This window comes from Mus musculus, chromosome 2 (genome assembly GCF_000001635.26).
Source record: "Mus musculus strain C57BL/6J chromosome 2, GRCm38.p6 C57BL/6J".
NCBI lineage: Eukaryota > Metazoa > Chordata > Mammalia > Rodentia > Muridae > Mus > Mus musculus.
This window is the reverse complement of record NC_000068.7, coordinates 127,247,830-127,272,480: the sequence shown is the minus strand read 5'-3', so window position 1 is coordinate 127,272,480 and position 24,651 is coordinate 127,247,830. Positions and strand designations below refer to the sequence as shown.

Genomic DNA, 24,651 nt, shown 5'->3' with positions numbered 1-24,651 from the left:
TCCAGGACAGCCAGGGCTACACAGAGAAACCCTGTCTCGAAAAAACAAAAACAAACAAACAAACAAAAAAACTGAGAATAGAGTAATGTTTATATTGTGACCTATTTGCTATTAATATCCATATGGTAAGTTTCAAATTGTGCAATACTGATTTGAAAACTAGTCTCATGCTAGAAAAAATAATTGGGACTATCTTCCTAGTAAGAAAAATGGCGGGGCTGGTGAGATGGCTCAGTGGGTAAGAGCACCCGACTGCTCTTCTGAAGGTCCAGAGTTCAAATCCCAGCAACACATGGTGGCTCACAACCATCCCTAACAAGATCTGACTCCCTCTTCTGGTGTGTCTGAAGACAGCTACAGTGTACTTACATATAATAATAAATAAAACTTTAAAAAAAAAAAAAGAAAGAAAAATGGCTTTTAACAAGGTCGAGGGTGTTGAGGGTAGTATGGCCGCAGAAAAAAAAGAAGACTTTTTTTGTTGTTTTTTGTTTGTTTGTTTGTTTGTTTGTTTTTGGTACCACTGCCAGGCGTTGTTTGTTTTTCAATACAGGATTTCTCTGTGTAGTCCTGAAACTCTCTTTGTAGACCGGGCTGGCCTTGAACTCTGCCTCCTTCTACTTCCCAAAGGTATGAGGTAGGTAGGTTTAAGGTATGAGCCACCATGCTCAGCTCTGCTCTCATTTGTAACGTTAAGATCAAAAACAAAAAAAAGTAAAACAGGTTCTCTCCTTAAGAAATATCTAGAAGAAGCTGGTGTTGGTTACTGAAACTACGGTTTAGAATGGAGGGTGTTAGGTGGAGGGGTAAGGAGCACAATTTGAGACTGTTTAAAAGGAATATAGAAATGTAATGTAAAAGCACTTTCCTTTAAAGATTATCTATCTAAAAGTTATAAAGTCTCAGAACTACAGGTTAACAAAAATAAATCAATGCCAATGGGCTTTTCCACAGACAAAACATAATGGTACAGTATTCGAAGAGTTCTAAAACAGTAAAAACAAAACAAACAAACAAAAAAAACCTAACCTAACTCTTACTGGTTAGAATATCCAGGCCATTGCTTTGTGCAAACAGACAAAATCCCTCCCAGCTTCTTGAATGTGCCAAGACACAAGTCACAATGACAGTGGGCTGTCCGCGCAAAGCCCGAGTTCCATCTGGATCGCAGTCATTTTATAAATGGCATGCTACATCACACACACACACACACACACACACACACACACACACACACACCCTTGGGCTTATTTTAAGCCCTATTTTGAATTTGCACTTTTCTGGGTACACTGATTACCCGAAAAATCACCTGTATACCTCAGATATCTAATTTGGTTTTGGAGTATTTTCTTTAGTGTCATACTACCCATTCGAAGTCGTCTCTCTTGTGGTTATTTTTAACCTGACAAGTGGATTTAACAGGCATGGGGGCAGTAACACGGGGTGCTAAAATGGGTTCAATCTATTGCATCGTACTCAAAAGACCACTGGGCAAACTGGGCACTGTCAACAGCTCAAGCCCCAAGGTGCCCACCAACCTCCCGCCCAGGCCCACCCTTCTCTACGGAACAGGGACGCCAACTGCAGCCAAGAGGCTCACCTCTGCAACTCCTCCTCCTGGATTCTCTCCTCGTCCCATACGAAAACACCGGAGAGCGCCGCCATCAAAACAGAGGCATGGCCGGGGCGGCCTCGCAGCCGGCGCCAGAAGCGTCCGAGCAGGGCGCAGCGCGAGCTCTCGGAATACAGGCGGCCGTAGAGCTGCGCGATCTGCTGCGCTCGCCGCACGCGCAGGCCCGTCACGAAGCGGCACTGATTGGCCAGCGCGGACAGCAGGCCCCCGCCCCGCGCGCCCGCCAGCCAGGCGGCCAGGGTGGCCGGTGGCCTCCTCGGGAACATGTCGGCCTCTGTGGATTCCCGCGCCTGCCGCGGGGCCCCGGAGAGGAAGGGCTGGGGGAAGGCAGGCCGGGCCGTCCGCGCAGTCCCCTTAACGGGTTGACCCCGAGGCCACCTCACGCTCCAGAAGCCAGGAGCCGTCCCTCATGCCTTTTTGCAGAAGCGGCTGAGGTAGCGTGGCTTCCGAGGAGAGCGCCGTTGCACGAGGCCCTCTCGGTCCCGACAGCCCGCCCGTCTGTGTGTACGGCGGGAACTCGCGGGGCCCCCGCGGCCAGGGCGCGGGAAGCAAAGCGGTGGCCGTCCCAGGCCACAGCAGAAGCGGTCCCGTGCGCCTGTGTCCGCCTCTCGCGCCGAGTGCGCGCAACCTAACCTGTTTGTCCTGCCCGCACTCTGATTGGGCGCATCTCAGAACCCTGGGCGCTCATTGGCTAAGCCAAAGTGCTCCTCCGCCCTTGCTCCGGGCTGCCTGGTAGCAAGCTAGGTGGCGTGGCGGGAGGGCCTGTCAAGGGCGCCTGGAGAGTGACCCTCGGACCCGGCGGTGCAGCCATTTAGGGACGTCTCACCCGGTCCGGAGGAGAGGCACGGTCAGGTGCGGTGGCGTTCCGTTGTCCTGAGAGGCCCGGCCTGTTTCCCTGTTCTCTACAGTCCCGGGAGGGGCGGTGCACGCCCTACGTGACCCCGCACCTATCACAGCCCAGGGGCAGCTTCCTTGGTCCCCCTTGCCCTGATTCCCCGAGCCCTCCTAAGTATCTGCGGCAGGGACGCGGTTCTGGGTTCCGGCTCCGAGAGAGTACGGGTGGTCCATCCTTAGGGCCGAAGAACACCTTGCAGAGAACTCGAGGGCGGGTGACCCGTTGCTCTCTGAAAATGCGTTAGGCCTGAGCAGTCTCTGACTCGGAGGAGGCAACAAGGTAGGAGAGTAACCAGGTTTCCCAAAACCTGTCTGGCCACGTGTATGTAACCTAATGGTTACTACATGGAGTCTCAGGATACATCAGTATTCTAAGCCAGGGCCTGGTGGCTCATGTCTGTAATCCCAGCACTCCAGAGGCTGAGGCAGGAGCATTGCCAGCCTGAGCAACAGTGTGTCTCAAATAAATAAATAAATAAATAAATAAATAAAATTGCCAGCCTGAGCAACAGTGTGTCTCAAATAAATAAATAAATAAATAAATAAATAAATAAATAAAATTGCCAGCCTGAGCAACAGTGTGTCTCAAATAAATAAATAAATAAATAAATAAAAATTCTCTGTCCAGTTATAAGATGGAAATAATAGCTGCCCCTTAAGTGAAGAATCAGTCTGCCTCCATTTTAGTCTTAAAAGTCATCTTACAGATAGTAAAGACAAGCCAGTTCACTCCTTTTTATGATTAAACCTGTTTCTCAAGGATTGAGCTATGCCCCACCTATAACCTTAACCACAAATAGTTCTGTACTGTCTCTTCCTAGAATCGTAGTCATTTCTTTGTTTTTTAAAAGTTGTGTATAACCATCTTGCAACCCTACCTCTATTTCAAAAGGCTATACAACCACCTATGACTACCTTGTTAGGCCTACCTTGCAACCGTGCCTTTGTTTTAGGGACCCTTGTAAAACTAACTTGTTATGCTTACAGTGTGCCTCTGTGACCCGGCCCATTTTACCCACCAAATCCCCCGTTTGGAAACTCCCTACCACTGACCTATAAAAGCCTTGTCTTCCTCACATCCAAGGCTGATCTCTGGAACCCCACCTTAGAGGGAGGCAGCCCTCATACATGAATTAATTTAACCATGCTGATTTGGGTCAGTGGTCTTACTCTTCCCATGTTTGCTATTAACACAAGAAGCTTTACAGTAAATTCTTTCTTTCTTTTTTTTTTTTTTAACTTAAGAATCTTAGCAGGGCATGGTGGCACAAACCTAACCAGCACTCCAGAGGCAAAGGCAGATTGGCTCTCTGTGAGTATGAGGACAGTCTGGTGTACAAAGCAAGATCGTGAGCTTGGCCCTCAGCCGATGGGAAAAGACACAGCTACCATCTGAGTTAGAAGAAAAACCAAGTGCACTTCCTAGGTTGCCTTGTCTAGACACTTCAATTGGAGTGGCAGTCTTTTTCTTTTTGACCCTAAGCGTTTCTAACAAGGAGAACCTGCAGACAGCTCCCAAAGCAGTTTCTTCAAACAAGGAAACTGGGGCTGGGGAGGGGGACTTGTGCATAATTATACTGGAGAGACTTGCCATTCCATCTGGAGCTGGGCACATTCCTGCAGTGCCCACTCATGCCTTTTCACACAGAACGAGCTTTAAAATATCAGAGAGGTCTGGTGTGGTGGCTCCTGCCTGTAACCAACCCCAGCACTCAGGAGGACTGCTTCCTGTCCTCGGCCATTCTGGGATACAGGGAGACCCTGCTGCAAAAGATGCAAAGCAAAGCGTTTGGAGAGCACCGCCTAGAAGCTGAGAATTGAATGGGACAGTGAACAAAGTCTACTCTCTAAGCTGCCTAGAAGGACCTTTCTAGTCTACTCTGCTGCCAGTGGGAGGCAGCAGTCTCTCCCTGCCTGTCAGCAAGAAACTTCCTTACAGAGGATTTAGAATTTTACGGATACCCTCACTATTGTGTGCCATCTTAGATATTTGTACTAAAACAAATTTTTCTCCAAAGGTTCAAAGGGAAGGATAATTTCTGGTGACTGAAATTTAGGCTTCTCCTGCTCCATCCAGGCAGAATTTAGAGTAGAGATTGATAATGTGTTTATTTCTTCTTGAGAGAAATGTGTAAGCAATAGGAAATAGTACCGGCCTCTTGAGCAATGAGAGGGTTGTACTTCACTGCTAACTGCTTCCCGAGCCAGTGAGGTCTGTGCCAACCCCAAACCTGTGAATGGTTTGGGGATGCTATCTGCCTTATAAAGCAGGATGTAGGAATTGTCTTCTGGAAGGACATAGTTGTCTTCTCTGAAAACCTCCCACATCATCAGCTTTGATGTTTTCTAGGAAAATAGAGTGTTATGAGGAGTCAAGATTTTTACAGTTGAGGTCAGAACACAGAAACTGCAACTAGCAAATCATGAGTGTATTTACCTCTAGAACATAGCATCGAGGGCTTCATTAAGACTGGATAATTTGCCAGGTGATGGTGGCGCACACCTTTAATCCCAGCACGTGGGAGGCAGAGGCAGGCGGATTTCTGAGTTCAAGGCCAGCCTGGTCTACAGCGTGAGTTCCAGGACAGCCAGGACTATACAGAGAAACCCTGTCTTGAAAAAACCAAAAAACAGAAACAAACACTCCCCCCTCCCAAAAAAAAAGAATGCTTGCTGGTCTTCCAGAGTTCATTTTCACCATATTAGGCGGCTTACAACCTGTAACTCCAGCTCCAGGAGATCTAATGCCATCTGATGGTTTCTGGGGCACTCGTATACATGTGGCATATTCTCATACAGACACACAAAATTAAACAGTCACAAAGTGAGAGGCTGGAGAGGGGCTCAGCAAATAAAAGCACAGGCTGCTCTTCCAGGTTCAGTTCCCAGCACCCACATGGTAGCTCACACCTGTCACCCCTATCCAGGGGATCTGACACCCTCCTCTGGCTTCCTTGGGGAGCAGGCATGCACACGGTACACATACATACCTGCAGGTAAAACACACATGCATATGAAATAGTAGTGACCAGGTGGCTTGCTGGGCAGGCAGACTTTTGAGAATGCCACCTTCTGTTTGGGGACCTACTCAGAACCATAACTTGTTGAGTGTTCAGAAAATGAATCAGGGGCTGGTGAGATGGCTCAGTGGGTAAGAGCACCCGACTGCTCTTCTGAAGGTCTGGAGTTCAAATCCCAGCAACCACATGGTGGCTCACAACCATCTGTAACAAGATCTGATGCCCTCTTCTGGAGTGTCTAAAGACAGCTACAGTGTACTTACATATAATAAATAAATAAATCTTTAAAAAAAAAAAAAAAAAAAAAAAAAAAAGAAAATGAATCAAAGAATCCAATGAAGTGTATGCTATCTCCAAATCCAAACTTACTAGGCAGTGTGCCTCTTTTTTAGTGGTAGGAGTGGACCACAGTAACCTGTCCTTCACCTTGAAAGGGGTAGATTAGGCCATCAGGATGACTTGGAGAGGCCAGATGTTGTCCAAAAGTGCACTTTAGTCCCAAAACCTGGAAGGCAGAGGCAGGTGAATCTATGTAAGTTTGAGGCCAGCCTGGTCGACAAAGCAAGTTCCAGGACAGCCAGGGTTACACAGAAACCCTTGAAAAACAAAACAAACAAAACAAAACAGATGGCTTGTTGGCTATGGACACCTCCTACCAAGCCCAGTGACATGAATTCAATGCCCAGGACCCAAAAGGTGAAAGGAGAAAACTGACTCCTGAAAGTTATCCTCTAACTTCATATGGTGCGTGTACCACCCTCACACAAAAATAATAAAAATGTGAAAGAAAGGGATAGCTTGCTACACTCTACGACCAGTGGTTCTCAACCTGTGTGTCAAATGGCCCTTTCACAGAGCTCACTAAGACCATAGGAAAACACAGAGACTTACATTACAATTCACAACAGTAGCAAAGTTACAGTTATGAAGTAGCAACAAAAGTAATTTTATGGTTGGGGATCACCACAGCCTGAGGAACTGCATTAAAAGGGTCACAGCACTCGGAAGGTTGAGAGCCACTGCCCTGGACCAGTAGGACCCTAGAAGTCTTGTGGAGGAAGTTCCCCTTTCAGCACATGTTTCTCATCAAGGTAGCTGGAATGGTTGCTAATTCCAATCAGCCTGTTACCAGTGTGATAGACCAGTGTGGGACAGAAAAGAACAAGGTATCTTGGAGATAAGGCTGTGACAGGTACAGGGGTTGAAAAGAGTTGAGAATGAACCTTTCAGTTCTGACAGTTGCAAGGAGCAAACTGTTCTTTTTTTAAAAAAATATTTATTATTATACCTAAGTACACTATAGCTGTCTTCAGACACACCAGAAGAGGGTGTCAGATCTCGTTATAGGTAGTTGTGAGCCACCATGTGGTTTCTGGGATTTGAACTCAGGACCTCTGGAAGAGCAGTCAATGCTCTTACCTGCTGAGCCATCTCACCAGCCCCCCCCCCTTTTTTTTTTTCATTTTTGTGTGTTTTGCCTACATTATTTCTGTGTGGGAGTATAATCCCCTAGAATGTCCTACAGACAGTTATGAGCTGCCACGTGGGTACTGGGAATTGAACCCACGTCCCTTGGGACAGCAGTCAGTGCTCTTAACCTCTGAACCAGGAGGTAGAGGCAGGAGGATCATGAATAAACAGTTCTTGATGGTCTTGACTAGAAGCTGTGGAGGGCAAATCATATCGCTAACCACACATTGATTAGGGGATGCACTGACTTGCTCCAACAACCAAACCACATTTGGAACCATTGCTGCAATTAGATTATGACCTAAGTAACTGATAATCCACTCCATTTCTGAGATCTGGGCCAGCTAGCAGGAGCAAAGGGGCACATGGAAGGAGCCATAAGCTCCTACCTTAAACATAGTGCTTGCCAGGTATGGCAGTGTCCATGTTGGTTTACTGTCTGCATGGTGAATGGACAGTGGTTCTGTGGAGGATCTTCTTCCACCCTTTATTTTATATCCCTTCTCTAAAGCACTGCAATTAAGGTGTAAACACAGCTAGTGATGCAGCCCTACTTGTGTTCGTGGGTTGTGAGGCTCAAATGAGATTATGGAAACTAACGTACATCGAGGGCAGCAGAGATGGCCCAGAGGTTAAGAGCACTTGATGTTTGTAGTGACATTTCTGAGAATTTTGGGATTTTGGTTTCTTTAAAAAATACAAAATTAGTCTAAGAAGGTTCTTCCATTGTAACCCAGGTGTGGGATGTAAGGCTGCTTCAGATTGCCCACGGCAGCTGACCTATGCTCTACCAGAAGCATGGTCTTGCCAGCTGCAGATTTCTGCAACTGTGTGACATTTGGAATCCTGGGAACTTTTCAGCTAGTACATAAATTGGAGAGCCTTGAGAAATGTGGTGGGTGGTTGTTGGTCATTTAGGAAGGCTTGTTGTTTGGTAGTAGCTGTGGTCAAAGAAGAAATGAAAAGAAAGAAATTAGATTCAGGGATCTCTTCCTCTTTCCTTTCCCCCCATCCTTGTTTTCTCTCCTATCTAGTTTTAGGGAGTGAAACCTGTGGGGATAAAGGGTGGGAAAAAGAAGAACCCACAAACTAGCAAAGACCAGCTACAGATGTTCTTACAGAGGATCCAGGTTCAGTTCCCCTCAGTTCCCAGCACTCATATCAGGCCACTCTTAACCTCTGCCACGCCCTACGGTCAAGTCTGCTTGACAGGCTGAAAGTCTGAAAGCACTCACGAGGAAAAGAATTTCAAGGAAACTCACCTCCTGGAGCTTTGGCGTTCTCATTTACCCATATACTCATACCCTATTCCTGAGTTAGTCTGGTGTATGGAAAAATTCTGTTATAGTTAAATCTCCCCAGTGTTCCAAGGTCCCAGAAGCCTGAGAGCTTAGAATCCTATAAGAATGCAGTAAGGAAGTTAACCTATTCAGTAACTAATTAAGCATTACAACTCAGAGCTGGTCTACTAAGGACAGTAGCAAATCTCACTCAAACAAGGGACTACCAAGAAAGAGCCAGAGAATCCCACTGAGATAGAAATCTTCAGTACAGGCTACATTGCATATTAGAAGCAAGTTGGTAAATTCTTCTGACAAATGGAGATTCCTAGTTACTTAAAAGTTACACTCATATAAGAATTTAGCAAGGCCTAGGAATTAGGGGGGTTGTAATATTACATTATTCATGAGGTCTTCCAAGAGCAGAACCTCCTGGTGCTAGCCTTCACAAGGTTCAAAGGTATAGCACTAGAGTGTGAAATCCTTACCTGTCTCTAAGCTGACCATAGGCAGGACTGCTTTATCTTTACTGTAAACATCTACCTGGTTTCTGTAAATCCTTTTGAAGTCATTCCTTTGTTTTGTACCTGGTAACTTCAATGTACCTTGCCTGCTACCCTTTGTATTTTCTGTACTATATAAGACTGGTGTTCACTTTGTGACATTACATTCAGATTCTACACAATCTCACATGTTGGTCTGTCTGTCACTTGCCAACGCCTTGCCCACCTGCCTCAGAGACTCTTCCACGCAAAGGGACCCAGAGGGTCTATGGCAAACCTCCAGTAATTCCAGCTCCAGGGGATATGACTTCAGGCCTCTAAGGGTACCTGCACTCACATGGCAGCTACTTGCACACAGACACATACACTCTTTTTTAAAAATTTTTTTTAAAGATATATTTGTTCATTTTATGTATATGAGTACAGTGTAGCTGCCTTTAGATATACCAGAAGAGGGAACTGAATGCATTAGATTGTTGTGGGCCACCGTGTGGTTGTTGGGAGTTGAATACAGAACCTCTGGAAGAGCAGTCAATGCTCTTAGCCTCCGAGCCATCTCTCCAGCCTGACACATAACACTCCTAAATACATTTTAAAGTACATTGTAAAGAGGATATATGGAATAATGGCTACCTTTACTCACCTCCTTCTCTCCCCCGCCTTTTTTTAAAATATATGTATTTAATGTATGAGTGTTCTGCTTCATATACATCTGCAGGCCAGAAAAGGGTATCAGATCCCCTTATAGGTGGTTGTAAGCCACCATGTGGTCTCTGGGAATTGAACTCAGGACCTCTGAAAGAGCAGCCAGTGCTCTTAACTGCTGAGCCATCTCTCCAGTCCTCTCTCCCTGTTAAGTAGAAAAAAGAGAGGACTAGAGGGATAGCTCAGTGTTAACAGCACTTGCTGTTCTCTCAGAGCAGAGGACCAGAGTTCAGTTTCAGCACCTACACAGTGGCTTCAGCTGTGGTCCAGCCTGTTATCTCTCACCAAGCTTAGTCATTCTTCCCAACTTGAAGTGCCCTTTCCTTCAAGAAGCCTTCCCTTTTTATTTATCTTTTCTCTTTTGAGATTGCCTCACCCTATAGCCTAGATTGTATTGGAAACCTATATAGCCCAGGCTGCTTTCAAACTTACAGCAATCCTCCTGCCTCAGCCTCCTTTCTGAGTGCTGGGGTCACAGGGCTGATTCACTATACTGGGTTGAGCTTTCCTTGACTGTCAGGTTTCAATCTCATCAGGTTTCCCCTTTCCTGGATGCTGGTCTAAGCCTTCAGGGCAAGAACTGAATGGGTTAACATCTTTGTGGCACTGTAACTCAAACCTAAGGCTTTGTCCATGCAAAGGCAAGCATTCTACCAGCTATATACCTAGCCTATGTGTTAATATTTTAGTATCCTCCACAAAAAACTTTGGGTTCAAGTATTTGCTGATGTTAATATTAACAAAAAATAAGAGTCAAACATGGGTAGGCTTAGGTGGGTGAATCTCAGTAAGTTTGAAGTCAGTCTGATCTATAAAGTGACTTCTAGCCAGAGTTTACTAGCAACATCCTATCTACAGGAAAAAAAAAAAAAAAAAAAAAGAAAAAAAAAAAGGTGGAGAACATAGCTCAGTTGGTAGAATGCTTGCCTAGCATGCACAAAGTCCTGGATTTGATCTCAGTGCCGCCCACTTAAATAGCCTATAATCCCAGCACTCAGAAGTGGAGGCAGGTGGATCAGGAGTTTATGGTCATCCCTTCTATAGCCAGTAGGATGCCTACCTGGACTACATGAAATGCTTTCAAAAATAGTAATAAACAACAGAACAGAAAAATATATGGAACCCTTCCCAAAAAGCCAGGTGGTGGTGGTGCATGCCTTTCATTCACAGCACTCAAGAGGTAAAGGCAGGGAGATTTCTGAATTCAAAACCTACTTGGTCTACTTACTGAGTTCCAGGATAGCCAGGGCTGTTACACATCGAAACCCTGCATCAAAAATGAACCAAAGAGGCCGGGCCATGGTGGCACACACCTTTAATCCCAGCACTCGGGAGGCAGAGGCAGGTGGATTTCTGAGTTCGAGGCCAGCCTGATCTATAGAGTGAGTTCCAGGACATCCAGGGCTATCTATACAGAGAAACCCTGTCTCAAAAAAACCAAAAACCAAAAAAACCCCCAAAGTATGACCTTCTGGCCTAGTGAAATTAACACTTAAGTCTGTCAACCAAATAGAAATATGTATGTATCCATGTGCAAATATTTTCTTTGCCCTTATGTTAGACTGTAAGGGGAAGAATTATGGGAAGAATAAGGGGCATCCATATGGTTCACACAAAAGGCTACCCACCACCCTGAGGTTTTTACAAAAGAAAACCCCAACAAAAATAGTTCAGTTAGAGATGCCATCTCCAAGAAGGCAGCAAAACAGACAAACATATGGGGTACATGGTCTACCTCGCCACAAGGTGTTCTCTTAGGAAGCGGGTTGCCATTTTTTAGGGATAGTCAGGACAAGATAGTTCAAATGAAGACACCTACAGGTCCTGCACTCTGAGAGAGCCATGTAAAGAGTAGACCGGAAACAGCCTCTTTGGAAGTTCTTTTATTAACTAACCCCTCAGACACATGATTGGGCAGAGATGGCCTCTACCTCCCCTTCAGCATCTTTGGAAAAGGCACCTCACCAGGCTTGGGTTTTCCCACTCAGTATAACGGACAAGCCAGTCCACTCTGAATCTCTTCTGAAGAAAGAGCCCCTATTCCAGGATTGAAGTCAAGCATTTCCCCACATCTCATAAGGAACTGACATCCCCAAAGAGTTTGTCTCATTTCAAGCAGATTCACCCAGATTGGAGTCATCTTCTCTGTATGTCCTGCCTGAGCTAGTTACAATGGTACTCCCACAAGAAAGGCACAGGAAGACTACAGGCTATTTGAAAACAAAGGCTATAAAGTTTATTAGTTCTTTTTTTTCTCCCCACAGAACCTTGTATTCCATACTGTCCTGGCCCAGGTACCTCTGAGTAAGAAACCAGCTGGAGATTTTGGAGTCATCTAGAGAGAATGACCTTTCCCCCAGATACAACAGCCACTTTGTGTTTTCAGAGGCCTCTCTCTGCTGTCCTTACCCAACATAGCTCTCTTTTGAGGCACACTTGAGCTACAAGGTTGATCCCATCTTCTAGTGCATATGACAAGGATGTTCCTGGGCTCTCTACCCCAGCACCTGGCAGTGATCATTCTCTCCTCCTACCAGGCCTGAGGGTCCTCCACATGATGTATACCTGTCCCCCCAATTCTCACACTTTCAGGTACTTTACTTAATATCAATAGCCCCTCCACATCACCATAAAACTGGATCCCTTTTTTTAAGCACCCTCCTATGGCTTCCCATTGCTTTGAGAAACATCAGATAGGCCTTCAGCGTCCCACTTCACACTACAACCTGACCACTACTGCCATTCCCTCAGAGGGAACAGCCCCTCCCTGAAATGCTCTCGCACACCAACCCAGCTCCATCAGCTTCCCACCTGGAAGACGTTGGTAATTTTTCTGGTTAGATCCAGCCTCCCATTTCTAGCACAGGATTTCCCAAAGTGTCCAGGAGACTACTCATTTCACTGTTTCCTTGTGGCTGAGTCCATCTCCTGAGCTAAGGAAAGAATCCTAGGAGAGAGGTCCTGTCAGGCACTCTATTTCTTTCATGGGGCTCATAATTTCATTTTGTGCATAATCCAATGGACCCTTCATATAAGTGTGTGAACGAACATGTATTGAGAAGATTATCAGTTTCCAGGAAAGACATGCATCCTGCTAGGAATGGAATATTTCCCAAAGACAGCCCTAAATGCTTTCACACACTTGGGGTCCAGTGTATGGGTTGAGAATGAATGAACTAAGACTGTGGGTAGCCATCAAGGTATCACCCATCAACTGCCTGGAAGAGCGACTCTGCAGGTCTTGCTCATTTTTATTTTCAGGCTTCTCCCAGTAAGTACCAGCAGAGGTCTGAAACAGCTCTTCTGCAGCTAATCAGGACATGCAGAGAGAGGCGGCTCAAGGTCTGTAGTTGAGATTTTGGGCAGAGCAACCTACTATATCTAGCTGTGGGCTTTGAGAACTTCCTCTGTGAAAGGTGCCAGGAGTGGGAGGCTCCCAAGGATCCAAATGTGCGTGGTGCAGGCGCATGCCAAGTCCCTCCTCACTTTGTTTCATATTACAAGCTTCGTCAGTGAATGCCTTCTGCTTCTCTGGGAGGAAGAAAACAAACATCTGGAGAATTGTAACAGAAATGACAGGCAGCCACTGGCATTTGCGTTCTCATTTGTAGTTCCTGGTTTTTGTTTTGCATTTTAATTTTTCCCCTTGGGGGGGAAACACAACCAGGGACCTTTATATGACAAACTATCAGTGTCAGAATGGCAGGGAGAGGAGGAAGAAAGGCCCAGGAACAGGAAGCTAGTAAAAAGTGGGTTCCAAATCACAAGGAACGGTCCGCAGGATCAAGTCCTCATTCACTTTGGCATGCATGTTTGGTGCCTGATCTTCTGGCCTGCTCCCTCAGGTGCCATGTTAGAGAGAGCTGGCTACACACTTCAGCAACCTGCCAATGATGAGCTCAGAACTTCACAGAAAGGTAGCCTTAATTTAGCTCCTTGACTTTGTGCTCAGGCATCACCTGGCAGCCTTTCTTGCCTCCGAGAGGGGTCTGGGAAAATGGGAGAGTCATACTGGGGCACACTTTGGCATTGCAGCAGGGAACTCCAAGCAGATGCCTTCTTGTGGGCACGCTTGGTCTTCATCTGCATAGGCATTTGTCCACATATTCACCATTCTTTCTGGCCAAAGAATGGCGAGTTGACAGTCTTCTTGTAGTCACAGGTCAACAACTGTATTCATTCTCCATTCTTGTTCAAAATGTTTGTTGTCTTATGGGAGGGCAGAGATTGGAATTCATCTTCCCTTCAGCTAACACTAGACTATTACTCCAGAGATGCTCATAACGGAACAAGAACAGCTTGCCTACCTGGATCCATGCTGCAGGCCTCTCAGGTCTTACCTACCTTGTGCCCCAGATCACCAGGGAAAAAAAAACCCAACACCCCCCCCCCTCAAAAAAAAAAAAAAACTGGACCCAAGGCAAACAGAATACCTAGAGTAACAGCCCAGTAGCACACCACAAGACCAGCATACATTCCAAAACGGAAGAGGGGCATGCAGCAAGCTGTAGCCCCAAGTCACAGTCTAGGGCCACATTGACTCTGAAGGCTACAGCCAGGCCTGCACATCTGACAGGGCCCTGACACCAACCTGGTGGGCCTCTGGGTGGAGTACCTATGTGGAGAGTGGAGGGTCCTGCCCTGCTTGGCCCCTGTCCCTGAACTGAGGCCAGGTTACATCTCAGTGCCATAGTTCTGAGGAGCACCACGCTGGCCAGCCAGCAGGCCATAGTTCTCAGCCCCGTGGGGGCCATGTGGCCCTAGTTCCACAGAAAGGCCCCAGGGAGTCACAGCTGCCTGGAAGAAGGAGCCAGGACAGAAAGCCTGCATACTGTTGGAAACTGGGAAGGCGTGACTATAGGCTCAGAGGGTGCTATGGTCCAAAATATTGCAGAGCCATAAGGGATGGGCTACATTTCTGAACAACAACAGCCTTATCCCTATTTTAGAAAGAGTATGGCTGCTATTGCTTGGTTTTGTTTTTTTTCTTTCAAAACCACTCACATTAAACGGTGAAGAGGCTAGGGCACTCAGTCCCCTTCACTGGGGTCCTTGATAGGAGCAGTCTCTTGTCTGGTTCTGCTTCCTTGCCTGGTTCTAACCACAGGAAGCCAGGGCAGGGCAGGAGAACAGTTGCATTGCTCCCCAGCAGTGATTCCTTCTCTCCAGAAAACCAGATCATGTATGAGGAGTGCCTGGAGACTAAAGTGCAGAGAATCCACAACGTGGACAACTGGGCCTGGGCACTCTAGAAGGAATGAGGGTCAGCCCAGAGATACACAAGTGGCACAAATGCTGGGCCTGGCAAAGTGAACTTGCATGGCATAGTCCCTTCCCCTTGTGCTCTGTTGGTACCTCTCTCAGGGACTGACCACTACCAGCAGCAACCCAAGGAAAGTCCCAGTCCCAAAGACATGGCCCACAGAGAGAGGAAACTTATCTGACCATCCCTGGTTGGAAGGAGCTAGTGAATAGGAAAGGAGCAGAGGGTACTGGGAGGGGAAAGAGTACATTATATGAAATCAGAGTCCCGGCTCTGCAGAGCAGGGACACATGGACAAACCTAAAGGCAGAGTGTCTCCTGGGGAAGATTTGGTGAAGATGGTCAGGGTCCTACCAATGAGACCTGCTGGGGGAAGTGGCTCCTCTGGGTGTAAGAGGAGCTGTGGCACTGGGGGATGGGCTGCTGAGGAAGAGAGCCCCGGCTGGCATTAGGGTGTATAGGCAGGGGGTGGCTGGAATTGGTTGATGACCTCATACTCTGCTGGGTAGGGGTCATTCTCCTCCATCTCAGATAGTAGCTCCAGTGCTTGTTCTTCTTCCTCTGTTGGGTAGTGGCGCAGGAGGTTGGCTGCAGTAGCCAGGATTGAGGCTCCACCAGCTCCTGCCACCAAGTAGAAGCTAACAGCAAAGGTGACATAGACTTGGGAGCCGTGGTACTTCTTATGCTGTTGCTGCTGGGCCAGGATGAGCTCAGAAGCCCAATAGGAAAAGCCAATGACGGTAGCACACTGTAGGACTGGGAGACAGAGAGACAGCACAGATGAGGGTCAGCAGATAGGATGCTTAAGGAGCTAATTATAACCTCTCACCAGGTCTCAAAGGATTTGCCCAGCCAAGACCCTAAGAGCTTTCTTAGCTATATGACTCTTGCCATGGACAGTTCTCTGATCCATACTGAGTAGATAGCGTCTATCTTAAGAATTACTGTTCAATGGTAGACAGCTTGCTTAACATACACAAGGCCCTGGGTTCAGTCTCCAGCACCACCCCATGACCCCAAGAAAGAAAAAGAAGAAAGAATACAACTAGATAAAGCTCCTGGATGGTTCTGGGCACTAAGAAGGAACAGACAAGATCGTGAAGTTTTAGAAATTGAGCCAGGACTGAAAGTCAATCACTATCAAAAGCCAAATCAACACATAGGCCCAGGCCTGGCTGAGGAAAGTGGCTAGACACAGCAGAGGAAGAGGCCTGGCAAGGAGTGGGGAGAAGCTGACGATGCACACCAGGCACACTCTGCTGGCATACTCCAGGCAGACAGCCCAACTCCTTCCATGATTACATCAAGCCCTGAATGCCTATCAACTTAAATCGTCATTTTTAGAGTCATGAGATTCCTGTGGAGTTCTAACATTCCCTCTAATACTGGGCAAGTTACTCACAAATGATAGACACTAACACTAAGGCACCCCAGGCCCTGAAAAGCTAAAGCTTATCAAACAAGCTTTCCACAGAGAAACAGTCCCATGTACCACCCTGCTTCAGGGCAGGTCCTCTCCCTTGTGAGTAGACCCTGGGCTTACCAGTGAGGATGTGAGCAAAGGCATACCGACGAGTAATCTTCAGAGCTGGATGCTTGGGCCCAAAGACATCCAAAAGGAATGCAGAGAGACTACACAGGATGCCCAGGAAGCAGAAAGCAGCGATGACCCTCAGGAGCAGCACTGTCTGGGGGTTCATGCAGAAATCTGTGGACAGAGAATGGTGGCTTCATCCCAAAAAACACCCTGAGGCAAGCAATGTACCTGAAAGGATTTTGGTTCCCATCCCCCTGGGGTCTCTGGGAGACAGAAGCCCTGGAGTGCATAGTATGTGCTCCTGACACCCTGCTGCAAACTGGAGTTATCTGTACACCTCAAGTCCATTTCCAACAAGATTAGTTAGTCTAGGCTGACTGTTATGTTGCATTGTCATGCTCTTTGATTTTAATTTCTATTTGTTTGTTTGTTTATATTATATAAGTACACTGTAGCTGTCTTCAGACACTCCAGAAGAGAGCATCAGATTTCGTTACGGATGGTTGTGAGCCACCATGTGGTTGCTGAGATTTGAACTCAGGACCTTTGGAAGAGCAGTCGGCACTCTTTAACCACTGAGCCATTGTGAGGCAGGATCTCATGTATCCAAGGCTGACCTCAACCTTGCTAAGCAGGGATAGGAGATGACCTTGAACTTGTGACCTTCCTGTCTCAACCTCTGAGGGGCTAGAATTACAGGCATGCACCATCACACATAACTTTATGGCACCAACCAATGGACTTCCTGTATGCCCGACTCTTTCCAGACTGACAGTGCCCACTCCCACACCCCTTTTGCTTTTGAGATAGTCTCATTGTGCAGCTCAGGCTGGCTTCAAACTTTGCCTCAGCCGCCTGAAGTACAGGCGTGTGCCACCAGACCTAGCTTAAAGCCATGTTTTTCAAGATCCTGACAATTAAACTGGCACATTAAGCTGTTTTGCTAAAGGATGCTTTAGGCCAGACGGTGATTTCTGAGCTGAAACAGCCAGAGAGAGCTGTTTCATCCTCCACTGCTCATCCTCTGTAACTGCTCATCCTCCACTTATTCACTCTTTCCTTCCTTTTTCATTCCAAAACAGACATTGAAACTTGGAGATACTAAGGTAGTGAAGTAAGCTAAGTCAAACACAGAAGGCCAAAGATTATATGATTATGTTCATGAGATGCCAAGAAGTCAGAGTCATTGACACAGAGAGCTGAAGGCTGCCAGGAGCTGGAGAAAGGGAAGCAGTGTGTTAGCTGTGGGTTTTCAGCTTGGGATCATGAAAAGGTTCTGGAACTAGACAGTGGTGAAGACTAACAAGGATGTGAGTCCATACTGCTGAGCTGGCCACTGGCTCACCCTCGTCATCACAGCACTTGGGAGGTGTTGCCAGGAGGTTCTGGAGTTCAAGGCCAGTTTCTTTTACTCACAAATCTGAGGCCAGCCTGAGCTTCACAAGACCCTGTCTCAATCCCCACTTCTAGAAGCGCCCCCACAAAAGAGGGAGAGAAGACTTGGTTAGTACTAGACAGCTGAAATGCAAGTCAGCCGTGGAAAAGCTAGGAAGTCATACCACAAGGCCCTGGAAGACCCAGAAACGACAGCACGTATATGCTACCAAAAAGGGGAGGAAACCAAGGAAAAATGCTAAAACAGGAGAGACAACATTCAGGAGTCCCCAGGGTGACAAACATGCACCAAAACAGAACAACTTGTATCTCCTTACAGTATTTAAATAACTTTCTAAATTTTTTTCAGTTAAATAATACTGTCAGTCTCCTTTGAAGGTATGCAAACTGTGATGGCCTCCGAAGCATAGAAGAGAATAAGGCTGATAGAAAAAGGAGCCAAAGGCAGGGTGTGTTTTATTGCCAAGTGTTTTCCTTTGAGCTGATCAAACTTATAGGCTACAGACTCCTTTCTTGAGCTTTAATGTCAAATTCTGAATCTGAAGGTAACAATTTTCAATTTCTAGTACACATACATCCTGATCACTGAGGTGCTGCTGCACTCATGTACTTGGTTCCCAAACACCACAAGAATGTAGACAGATGGAAGAAAGTCCAAGGAGCTAAGTGGTAGACCCACTGCCAACAAAAAAAAGATTCAATCCAGTAGATGCAGCCTATCATGGGATCTTGGGCAGCGGGAGATGCCAAGCATTTTGTGACTGATATGTTTACAGCCTCAGACTCAAATTTTCCAGGTAGATGCTGGCTAGACCCAGACAAGACTCAGATGGCTCCATCTGGCTGCCTTCAGAGCTATCGGTCATGATCTTAACTGCCGAGCATGTGTTTGGGACCAACCATCCAGCTTGGGTGATTACCTACTGCCATGGAGCTTGCCTGTCCATGAGTTCTGCCAGAAGCCAGCATCAACTATCACTGTATCTAGCACTGCCTACTTCAGACTCAGGGAAATTCTAAAGGGGCCTAGGAAGGAAGGCTTGAAAAATGAAGGGCTGATTCCTGGTTCTGATTTGAACATTATTGAAAACTGATCAGTTCTTTTGGGGGTCTGCATGGCATGTGGGAATGCTGTGGCAAAACCTAAGTATTCTAGTACCACCAAAAATCCCTGCCAGAGGCAGGGTATAAGGGCTGACATCACAGGCCACTTTGCAGCAGTTCACTTGCATTACTCACTTTTACCAAGCACTGTGTAAAGAAGGGGGCAGAGTACCTTTTAAAGACTGGTTTTTGATGATGGCTGAACACAGGATATTCTTTTTATTATCGTTAAAAATATGTATTCACACCTATGTGCTTTTCAATTTTTATTCTTTATTTTTGTATTTTCAAGACAGGGTTTCTCTGTGTAGCCCTGGCTGTCCTGGGGCTCACTTTGTAGACCAGGCTGGCCTTGAACTCAGAAATCCGCCTGCCTCTGCCTCCCAAGTGCTGGGATCAAAGGTGTGTGCCACTACCGCCTGGTGTGCTTTTCAATTTTAAAACACTTTTATTGTAATAAACAAGATATGCACATTGATAGAGCTTCAAGAAAGACTCCCCTTCGTCTGCCCTTCCCAGATGCAAACATGGCTGAAGGTCCAGGAGCCTGTGCACACAGATGGTCAAGCATTATTTTTGCTAAGCCTGACTGCCACCCTGGAAATCATCATGTGATTCTTCAAATAAAGCGTCAGAGGCTTCAGAAGATTAAATGACTTCCTTCAGGTCACACAGTGACCCCCAGACACTGCATCATACAGCTCAAATGAGGAGTCAGAGGCTCCAGAAGGTTAGATGACTTACTTCCTCCAGATCACACAGCGACCCGCAGACACTGCACTGTGCTGCTTGGAAACCGCTAAGCACTCACTGGCAGCTTTTCTTATTTCCTTGATGGAAATAATCAATCAAACTCTAAGGAGGTATATTGGAAAAAAAAAGGGTCAGATGGACTAGTATGAATGCTGTCCAAGACAGCAGCTGCTGAGCTCATGAAAAAAGTAGTGTAAGGACTCAAACCCACTCTAGCAGCAGCAGGAGCAGCAACAGCAACAAAAAGGCATGGAAAGTGTGAATCACTGAGGGATCATACAGGGACTTAAGACAAAACTGGCTTCATATGGTGTTAAACCTCTGCAGCACCAAGGGCATCTGAGTATATCTGGACAGAGACACAAAAGTCCCCAATGCCAGGTAGGTAGATACACTCGACTTCTTGTGGAAGACAGAAAGACTGTGTGGGGCTGGGGCTTGACTTTAAGTTTAACCAGTAGTTTGGTACACTACATTTCACAGTATGTTGTGTCTTCCCTCCAGTTGTGTTCTGGCCTGTTTATTTTGGTAAACACTGCTTGACTACCCCTTCTAGTCGTCGCAGAAGGCAGCTGCTATGTAATAAGATCCTAAGGAACTGACTTTGGCCAAGGTCATTGGTGAGTCACAGGGCTGGATTTGTTTTGAATGCTCTGTCTCTTCCTGTCTACCTGTCAGTGTCTGACCTCCTCCTGACCCATGTGTGCTGAAGGCAGTAAAGCTAAGGTGGTTTCAGACCAGCTTCCTACTGTTCTTCCTTTCCTCCTTCCACAAAGGGGTTCAAGTGGGCTAGAGGAATTGCCACTGTCCCAGGCCCTCTGAGCACCTTCTCCCAGCTTGGCACCCCCTCACTGCAACTCTTGGCTTTAAGCCAAACCTGACATGGACCACTAACAGCTTGCTCTAGTGTCCAGATGACATCTTACAGATGTCAATGGTGTTGGCCAAGCCACCTGAGGACAGCCCCCAAGGGCCTGGTGGTGGCAACAGTATCTGTCACCACCCATCAGGTGCACAGGCCCTCCCTGGAAGATCCTTGGTTCTCCAGTGGCTGTTGTCAGCCTTGAGTCACTTGACATTAAATCCCAAGCTTCCTCATTCTCCAAAAGTGCTTCCGAAGCTGGTAGTGGGGCTGCCCTTTGCTGGCCACACTAGAGAGTCAGAGAGGGCTTTCAGGGTCTCTGTTCCTGACACCAAACGTCTGGGTGTTTCTAAGCTTTCTCTGGACCTAAGCCCAGAGAAGCTGTGTGAGAAGATTCAGAAAAGAATCTGTTGAGCTGGCTTTTCCTAAAGCCTTCACGGATCTGGTCACATGGCAAGAGTGAGTGGTTCTGCCTCAGGTTCACCAGGTTGAAACTTGAGAGATAGTGTGGAGCTAAAAAACACAGCTCTGCCTGGGCTTGTGATAAAAACTAACAGGAGCAGCTTCAGCTTCCCAAACCTCCTTTGTGCTTTGAAAAGGGTCTTTTTCTTTGTGTGCCTTGTTGTGTGTGTGCATTTCCTCAGCCCTAATAAAAGCTTTTCTTTACTGGCAAAAAACAAAACAAAACAAAAACAAAACAAAAACAAAACAAACACTCCCCCCCCCACACACACACAAAACAAAAACCAATGAACAGTAAATGGTAAATTGAACATAGTTCTAACAGAAAGGAAAAGAATCTCAGAGGGCACATAAGAGTGTGGACGTCAGAGTCACAACTTGGATAGGCTGTGTCTCTGAATAGGTTTACTTAAACATGAGCATTTGTGAATAAGAAATTAAGGCAAATGTGAAGTGTGCTTAGCTCTATGCCTGGTACTGCTCGCATTGGAGCCTTCTAGCCCACCTCACTCTGTTACCTGCAGAGTCCTGGCAGGAAGAGTCTCTCTGCAAGGATCAATAAACACCATATTTGCCCAGCACAGCTCTACTACTCCTTTCTGGAACTGGACTATTCCAGACTCTCAGAGTAGATTATCTGGTCGGCCTAAAAATCAACAGTCACATAGGATACCACATGCCTGAAAGTCTACTAGACACCCAAAACACAGAGGTAGAGAGCAGAAGACCGAAGCTCCAAGACACCAGATTCCTTGCCTTCTGCAGTGGCTCACAAGGCCCCACTGCCAATGCTCCTATTTATAGCAGGAGCCAAGTGATCCTGGCTTCCATGGCCAAGGAAGTGGGCAGAGAAGGCAAACGCACACAGGCTAAGAGATCGAAACATGTAGCAAATGTAGCAAATGCAATGGAATGGTTAAGGCAACGTTTGAGAAGGTCTGGATAATTTCTTAGGGCAAATATATCTGTGAACAAACAGAGACTTGCACAAGAACTGACTTTCTTTTAACATGCCTCTGATGGCAATGTACACACAGGGTGTCATGATATCCTTCTTTACAACAGATGAAGAAAAACAAAAGATAAACATTTAAGGATTCTGGCATCAACTGATAGGAGGCAGTGTCAGCGATGCCGCTCTGCAGGGCAAGCCTGGAGAGCTCGCTTCCCTTTTCTTCCTGGATCTCTGACACAAGGATGAAATCAGACTGCCTCTCTCCACCTCTTGAATGCTATGACCCTCCCATCCCAGGGATGACCCGCAAAGGACAAGCATCATAAACTCTTTCCCAGTTTGTGGTGACACTCAGCTCCTGAAACAGAAACACCATGGTATCAAAGCCACAAGGCCTGAATGAAGGTGAGCACAAAGAAATGGAAAGGCATCCAGATTCAAACTCCACAGCCTTTGCGCCATCAGGTATATGCTAAAGAACACCTCTAGCCAGCCTATAATCTTGGTCTTTTTTTTTTTTAAGGTTTATTTATTTATTGATTACATGTAAGTACGCTGTAACTGTCTTCAGACCCTCCAGAAGAGGGAGTCAGATCTCATTACGGATGGTTGTGAGCCACGATGTGGTTGCTGGGATTTGAACTTCGGACCTTCGGAAGAGCAGTCGGGTGCTCTTACCCACTGAGCCATCTCACCAGCCCCAATCTTGGTCTTAAAGAGACAAACTCAGGAAGAGGGTAAAAAATATCTCAACCAGAAGCTTTCATCCTGTTTTCTATAAAAAACCATCCTAAAGTCTTGAATGTGCAAATATGCAAAGAGAAGCAAGTTGTTCAAGAACTCACCTCCAAAGACACCACCAGGTGACAGGATAGGGCTTCTCAGCATAGACCTACAGCAGGGTTTTTATTTCAATGCAGAGGGGGGCGCTGACCTTTTCACCAAATCCTAGGGCCTGAGCCATTCATGAGACACCTTGCACATATCTAATAGGAACATACTAGAACTAAAGAGTGTCAAAGAAGAAAGGTGAGGACTTTTGAGACTAGTTCAAAGGACTTGAAGGCAACAAGATGTGACCATTGGGTCCCACTGACCACTTTTATGTTTAAAATCAGGAAGGACATTTCTGCTTTCATACTGCACAGCCTTTCTCCTCACTCCTAGAAACCGAGGAGGAGCTAGGAGGCTCCTGAGTCAGGCCCTCCTCTAAGCCCTAGACTCCTATCTCATCCAATAAACAGACCAGATGCTTTCTTCTGCCTGCTAGTCTGGGAAATCTGTTGATGAATAAAGCAACCGTCTTAATATGGCATACCTGTAAAGGCATGGAAAACCAAGTTTCAACTGTTGAAGGTGTTAATAGAACTGATATCTGATGACCTGGGATGCCACAAGTCCCCTCTATTGTAAATCCAATTATCATAGAATACTAAAATGTCTTTTACAATTGGTCACATTAACAGTTCTGATTTCTCCATCGATCGAGCTGCCCCAAACGACTATTCTGCATCTCACATGTCCGTTAGAAAGGGGAGGCTAATTGTAATACCTGACAAACACCCTTTTTTCTTCTACCTACCTCTGGCAGAAACCTAAAATAGCAGCAGTTTGGATTAGCATGACGGTGAGGAGTAGGTGCTTGGCTGAATAACATCAAAATTAATGAGAGGCTAGACCCCCAAACAGAGCCACCTGGTGGGCATGAACACCAAGCAAGAATGGGGCTGTTTCCTTTGACAAATGACTGCCTCTGGCTATCTATACTTCAGCCAGCCTCATATCTGTTCTGCACCGCCCCTCAAGCCAAGAGAGCAGGAGCTCAGCGCTCTCACCTTTTAGCAGATCCGGGTTTACATAGCCCAGCACGTCCGAGACCCCCAGCTCCTGGCGGGAACAGGTGCCTCCATGGATGTGCAACCAAGCGGGCTCCGCGAGGGCAGTGCACAGCGCTGTGATGGACAGGGCGCCAGGCAGGGCCGAGGCCAGGCTCCGCTCCGGCTGCTTGGGAAGAGCGCTGCTTCCCGGGCTTCTCCGCCGGCGCCCTCCCGGCAGCCCGGCACCTCCAGGGGCATACATGCCCGGGGCTGCCCGCTGTAGCTCTGCGGTCGTTGGTGGTGGCCGCCGACCTCAGCGGGGCGCGCAGAGCCTGTCTGTACCCAGGTGGAGAGCAACGCAATGGGCGGCTGGCCCGGAGCTGTCAGGGCCCGCACCAGAGACTGCGGGGTGGGACCCAGGGCTGAGCACAGACCAAAGGACTGCGGGAATTCGGGGGGCGGGGACCGAGGGCTCTGGATGAGGGGTGCTGGATCAGGGCTCGGAGATGGCAGGGGACTACATTGGCTGTAGACATGCCAGGATGAACGGGCGGAGGTACTGGGGGGCCGGGGGAGGGGATCGGCTACTGGCAAGGGGACCGGAGGAGACTTGGACCAGGGTTATCAGACAGAGGGGTGCTGAGGGGCGGAGGATGCAGCTGGGCCGCCGAGATCGGGAATCCGCACTTTGGGGTGCGACCTAAGCCTCAGTAACCCTCCCTACTCTAGTCCCTGCTCCTCACCGGTCAGCAGGCCTCAGGGCTGGGATGGCGCCGCTCCGCCCGGTCACAGGCTTCTTAGCTGCCCGGGCCAAACGATCCCAGGCCCCAAACCCGCAACGCCCAGACGGACCCTGGCCGATGCACTTCCGGCTTCCTCCAACCCCACCCCACCCCCGCCTCCTTCTTCTCCGGCCCTCCGCCCTGCCCTCCGTGCGCGTCACTGTGTGCGCGCGCCGCTTGTTCTTGCGCAGGGCATCAGGGTACTGGTAGTTCCGG

General features: G+C 47.3%; 2 protein-coding genes across 8 annotated transcripts in view; both read right to left on the bottom strand.

Moving 5' to 3' along the window:
- The window catches only part of Stard7 (START domain containing 7), a 28,734-nt gene extending 26,455 nt beyond the window's left edge, over positions 1–2,279 (bottom strand). For 3 of the 5 annotated variants that reach the window (NR_156114.1, NM_139308.2, NM_001362684.1), the window contains exon 1: positions 1,601–2,252. Coding sequence is in view for 2 of the 5 variants with exons in the window: in NM_139308.2 (NP_647469.2) it covers positions 1,601–1,899 (299 nt within the window). In the remaining 3 variants the exon portion in view is untranslated. Of the gene's footprint in view, positions 1–1,600 lie in introns of all 5 variants that reach the window. The other 2 variants (XR_003953754.1, XR_003953755.1) reach the window with 1 other exon arrangement.
- Positions 2,280–11,372: 9,093 nt separating this feature from the next.
- Positions 11,373–24,577, bottom strand: Tmem127 (transmembrane protein 127). 3 transcript variants are annotated; one of them, NM_175145.4, is made up of 4 exons: positions 24,397–24,533; positions 23,672–23,989; positions 16,312–16,476; positions 11,373–15,524 (listed from the first exon to the last, which is right to left on the bottom strand). In NM_175145.4, the coding sequence occupies exons 2-4, from the start codon at positions 23,913–23,915 to the stop codon at positions 15,217–15,219; spliced, it is 717 nt and encodes a 238-aa protein (NP_780354.1). In that variant the 5' UTR covers positions 23,916–23,989; positions 24,397–24,533; the 3' UTR covers positions 11,373–15,216. The 3 variants fall into 3 exon arrangements, with proteins under 3 accessions (NP_780354.1, NP_001349633.1, XP_030107911.1); NM_001362704.1 differs by lacking the exon at positions 23,672–23,989; XM_030252051.1 differs by having other exon boundaries at positions 11,374–15,524; positions 23,672–24,577.
- Positions 24,578–24,651: the final 74 nt, after the last annotated feature.

What these genes read in the sequence shown, in the direction of transcription:
- Tmem127 (XM_030252051.1), bottom strand. Translation starts at nt 23,915, where the DNA reads ATGTATGCCCCTGGAGGTGCCGGGCTGCCGGGAGGGCGCCGGCGGAGA. An exon ending in AAACCCGGATCTGCTAAAAG is followed by an intron (nt 16,477 to 23,671) that starts GTGAGAGCGCTG and finishes CTCTGTCCACAG; the next exon opens with ATTTCTGCATGAACCCCCAG. An exon ending in CTTTGCTCACATCCTCACTG is followed by an intron (nt 15,525 to 16,311) that starts GTAAGCCCAGGG and finishes TCTGTCTCCCAG; the next exon opens with TCCTACAGTGTGCTACCGTC.